The 3,787-nt window shown below is 42.1% G+C and overlaps 1 protein-coding gene across 4 annotated transcripts in view; it reads left to right on the top strand.

Moving 5' to 3' along the window:
• Positions 1-3,787, top strand: part of LOC149854772 (uncharacterized) — a 42,636-nt gene that overhangs the window by 25,296 nt on the left and 13,553 nt on the right. Inside the window, exons 1-2 of one of the 4 annotated variants that reach the window (XM_090024567.1) lie at positions 415-636; positions 2,259-2,372. In XM_090024567.1, coding sequence (XP_089880693.1) covers positions 609-636; positions 2,259-2,372 — 142 coding nt within the window. In that variant the 5' untranslated portion in view covers positions 415-608. Of the gene's footprint in view, positions 1-414; positions 637-2,255; positions 2,373-3,787 lie in introns of those variants that run through there. The other 3 variants (XM_090024566.1, XM_090024568.1, XM_090024570.1) reach the window with 3 other exon arrangements.

The raw sequence follows: 3,787 nt of genomic DNA, 5'->3' as shown, positions 1-3,787 counted from the left end.
TTAACACTGCAAGACATGGACATTGTATTTTCCTCATTTACTGTCAAGTTTTAATTGTGTCAATGACTATAGTAATTCTTGCCTTTTCCCGATCTTCAAAGTCTGCTTTTACTAACCTAGGACAAAAACCTCATTTTCTTATATTTATATAAGAGAAATTATATATACATACACCTCCACCTTCCCAAGATAAACCCAGAGATTTCAAACAAGAATCCACAGGAACATCCTGACCTTCCTGAAAAATATGTTTCCACTGAAGAAAAGACACCTGTGACTGGTCACCAGATCACGTGACAGGTCCTTGTTCAGGGCTAGGAGAAAGCCTCCCTCTCTGTGATTTGTTACCCCAGTCACATGACAGTTCTTGTTGCAAGAAAATGTCTCTGTGATTGGTTAGCACTGTCACATGACCAGGGCTACTGCTGCTCTCTGCTTTCCCCAGAAGCCAGGGCTGGACAGCTGCTCGTTCCCCTCCTCTCCTCTGTCTCCCTTCTGCTAGGGATCTGCCAGGGAGGGACCTTATTTAAAGATCCTTTTGTTACCAGCCAAGCTGGGGATTGTCTCAGACTGTAACTAGCAACTTAGGGAAGCCCTGGACTCTGCACATGCTAACTCCTGAGCCGGAGACTCCAGGTAATTGAGAGAACTCGGGAAACATAACTATGAAAAGACCCCAATCCCCCATGTTTCTACTCCTTGTTGTCTGCAAGTCCCTGATCTGCTGGCTGTTCTGACACACACGAGCTGATGCAACTGTGGGAGAGCTGATGCCCCCGGAAGTGGAACAATAACCAAGTTACCAGCTAGAGGAGATGGGGGAGGGACAGTGACGGAAAGACAGGCTAAAAGAGACAAGCTCCCAGATAAGTGCTATACAGACCTGCAGCAGCATCGCTGCTGGGAAGATTAGTCTAAGGGAGATGAAGAAAGTGCCCTGTATCTTCCTAGTTACTGTGTGGGGAAGTGATGCTCTCAAGGAGGTTGGCAGGAACCTGTCCTACTCCAAACTAGCTTCTGTTAATTCTTTTCTTTCATAGAGATTTGCTCAGATCCTGGAGTGGAGTGAGGATTCTAGAGACATCCTGATGCATTTAGTTGTCACGGAAGGTGTTATGTCTAAGTAAAGTGTAGTTTCCAACTTCATTAGGATTTCTGTACCAAAAGAAAGAGCCATTGGTTTTATAATGAGCTGCAACTCCTCGTGAATCTCCCCAGTTAAGCTTCTTTGAGTAGATGTGATATCTTTCATTAGACCAACTGCATAGCTAGAAAAAAGTTCTTAGCAAGCTTTCGGGCACAGTCACCCTTCACGTATACACCAAAAACCCAGTTAAGCTTAGCATCCTGACAAGCTTCAGAACAACATCCATATATCACCGCAGCTCACCGATCTCCCTAGGTCAGGCAAATTAAATGAATGCAGAAGGCCTGATGGAGAGAACTACTGAAAAGGATAAGGAAGCAGTAAATTCAGGGAGGAAAGAGAGAAAATAGAACAGTGTGGCCATCCCTCTTGCAATATTTGGTAATTTCCTTATAGTTTCAGCTTCTGAGGCCCTGTGATTATAGAAGAATCTTAGCTTGTATGAACAATAGCAGTGTTCTAGCTCTTACAGTTTGTGGCAAAAAGATTAAAAACAACTTCTAAAAGCTGAAAACAAAGAGATTAGAAATTTAAGTTTTAAATTATGATTTTTCATCAAATGATATTCAAGCACTTTGGTTAGCAATTCTTTAATGAAGCATAGGCAACTGTGCAAGACAGTTGAGTGGGAGCAGACTATTAGCCCTGAACAGTCCTGTTTCAGCTACAGCTCTGCTCCAACAGGTCTGTGCTCTAGTCAGGGGTTTCCATAGCTCTAAAGAAATTGTATAGGAAAGACTGTCTCCTTCTTTGGGAAAGAAATTCAGAACCTGCTCACAGGTGTTAATCTTCCCCCATCCAGAGTTTCTGGTGTGGAGAGAAGTGTAACGTAAAATTGTGCTCACTTGCACACATGGGATCATGGTTTTCTTCCCTGTTTTTGCTCTGTAATGAGCCATAATCTCTTTGCTGAGTAGAAATAGTACAAGGAGCTGCTTATTGTGTTCTTCTTAAGTCCCAGTTTTCAACTGACTTTATCAAGAGCTATTTCCCTTTCATGACCTCTCCTGTAGAGACACTGGCTGGATGTTAAAAATTTGGAGAGCTCTTTGTAGTGAGCAGTCAGTCAAGATGTGACAACCCTGATCTTGTCCATTTCTGTCCTAAGCAGGATTTCCCGTTACTAAACCAGACATGATCTCTCGCATGGAACAAAAGAAAGAGCCATGGGTTCTCCGTGTCCAGGGCTATGAGGAAAAAGAGATTCTGAATGGCATGAGAACAGGTGAGGAATGAATGAAATGTAGAATTCCTGCAGCCTCATTGTGAGCCGTCACCATTTTGTCTTGTTTGGATGTAAACACTATTATAATTAGCATGTCCTCTTCAAGTTTTTGCAAATGTGTATCCCACTCAAGGTGTGTGTGTTCATAGCTCATGGAGCTGGGTTCAGAATCTTTAACTAGCATTGACCTGTGGGATCATATGTGCATCCTGCATGTTCTTTTCCCCTGCACCTAATGGTGTAAGAGGTAGAATGGTCACAACTATCCTTCTTGTAAAAAAAAATATACATATTGGGCTTCTCCCCTGCACTATTTTGTATCTCTTAACTCTGTATAGTTTGTCAAAAAATTTTTTTACCCAAGACTTATCCATTATGTTCTTAATATTAGAAAAGACTTTTTTTCATATTTTTTCTAGAGCATTGATCCATCTTGAAAGGTGGATCAAAATCCATAGGCTTTAAGCCATGTTGATCGTGTTGTAAACTCACCAGTGGCCAGAGTTGTTGCTTGCACAATACCTGATGAATGTTCATTCTGCCAGACTTCACCAGGAACTAATCTGTTGAGGAATACTTGTCTGAAGCTGTTTCTCTTGAAAAAGCCAGGAAGGCCACATTCGACCCAGAAGAGTATACATCTGGCTCTAAAAACAGGCTTGTACCCTTGAAATCACATCAGGTGGTGGGGAGGTGTGGTGTTTATGAATCCGACTCAACCCTAACCACCAGTATTGACAAGATATCTGACTTGGCCTTTCTTGATTGACAATCCAAAGCTTGTTAAACCAAGCCCAGCACCACTGGGGGCTTCTTAGTCAAAGACTGATACTGCTTCCTCCACACCATAGCATAGCTAGTGAGTTTCAAGTACCAGTAAAGACTCTTGGCACAGACCTACACCCCTAAAGGGAAACATCTAAGAGGCCTCAGAAGAGCCAAACACCTGAATTCTCCTAGTAGCCAAATGCTAATAGGCATTCTCAGGCAGCAGAAGCTAACAAAGCAGTGCTGTCTGCCTGGTACCTGTTCTCATCTCCAAGGTCACTAGTGAATAGCATCACCACTGATATTTAAACAGTACCAATACTAGTGCAAATCCTCTAAAAATAAGCACTTCGTTTTCTCTACTTTGCCCAATCAGCCATATTTTTAATAGTAACCCTTGAGCACATTAGGGCTCTTTTTCCAACACTTCCAGGAATGACTGTTCCTTCAATTCATCTTTCTGTGTTTCTTGCATTCCTTGAAGGATTCCAAATATTAATACCACATTATCAGGACAGAATCTCTTTAAGTATGAAAGCTAGGGTTGATGGAGAAGTTCTTATTGCAGCTAGCAACAACCCTTCAGCAACATCCCCAGCAAGAAACCTTGATTCCTAAAAATAAAGCACTTTTGCACTCAGTCATTT

This window comes from Crocodylus siamensis, chromosome 12 (assembly GCF_052110815.1).
Source record: "Crocodylus siamensis isolate JL-2025a chromosome 12, ASM5211081v1, whole genome shotgun sequence".
Classification (NCBI taxonomy): domain Eukaryota; kingdom Metazoa; phylum Chordata; order Crocodylia; family Crocodylidae; genus Crocodylus; species Crocodylus siamensis.
The sequence above is the reverse complement of the archived record's forward strand: the minus strand, read 5'-3'. Positions and strand labels throughout refer to the sequence as shown.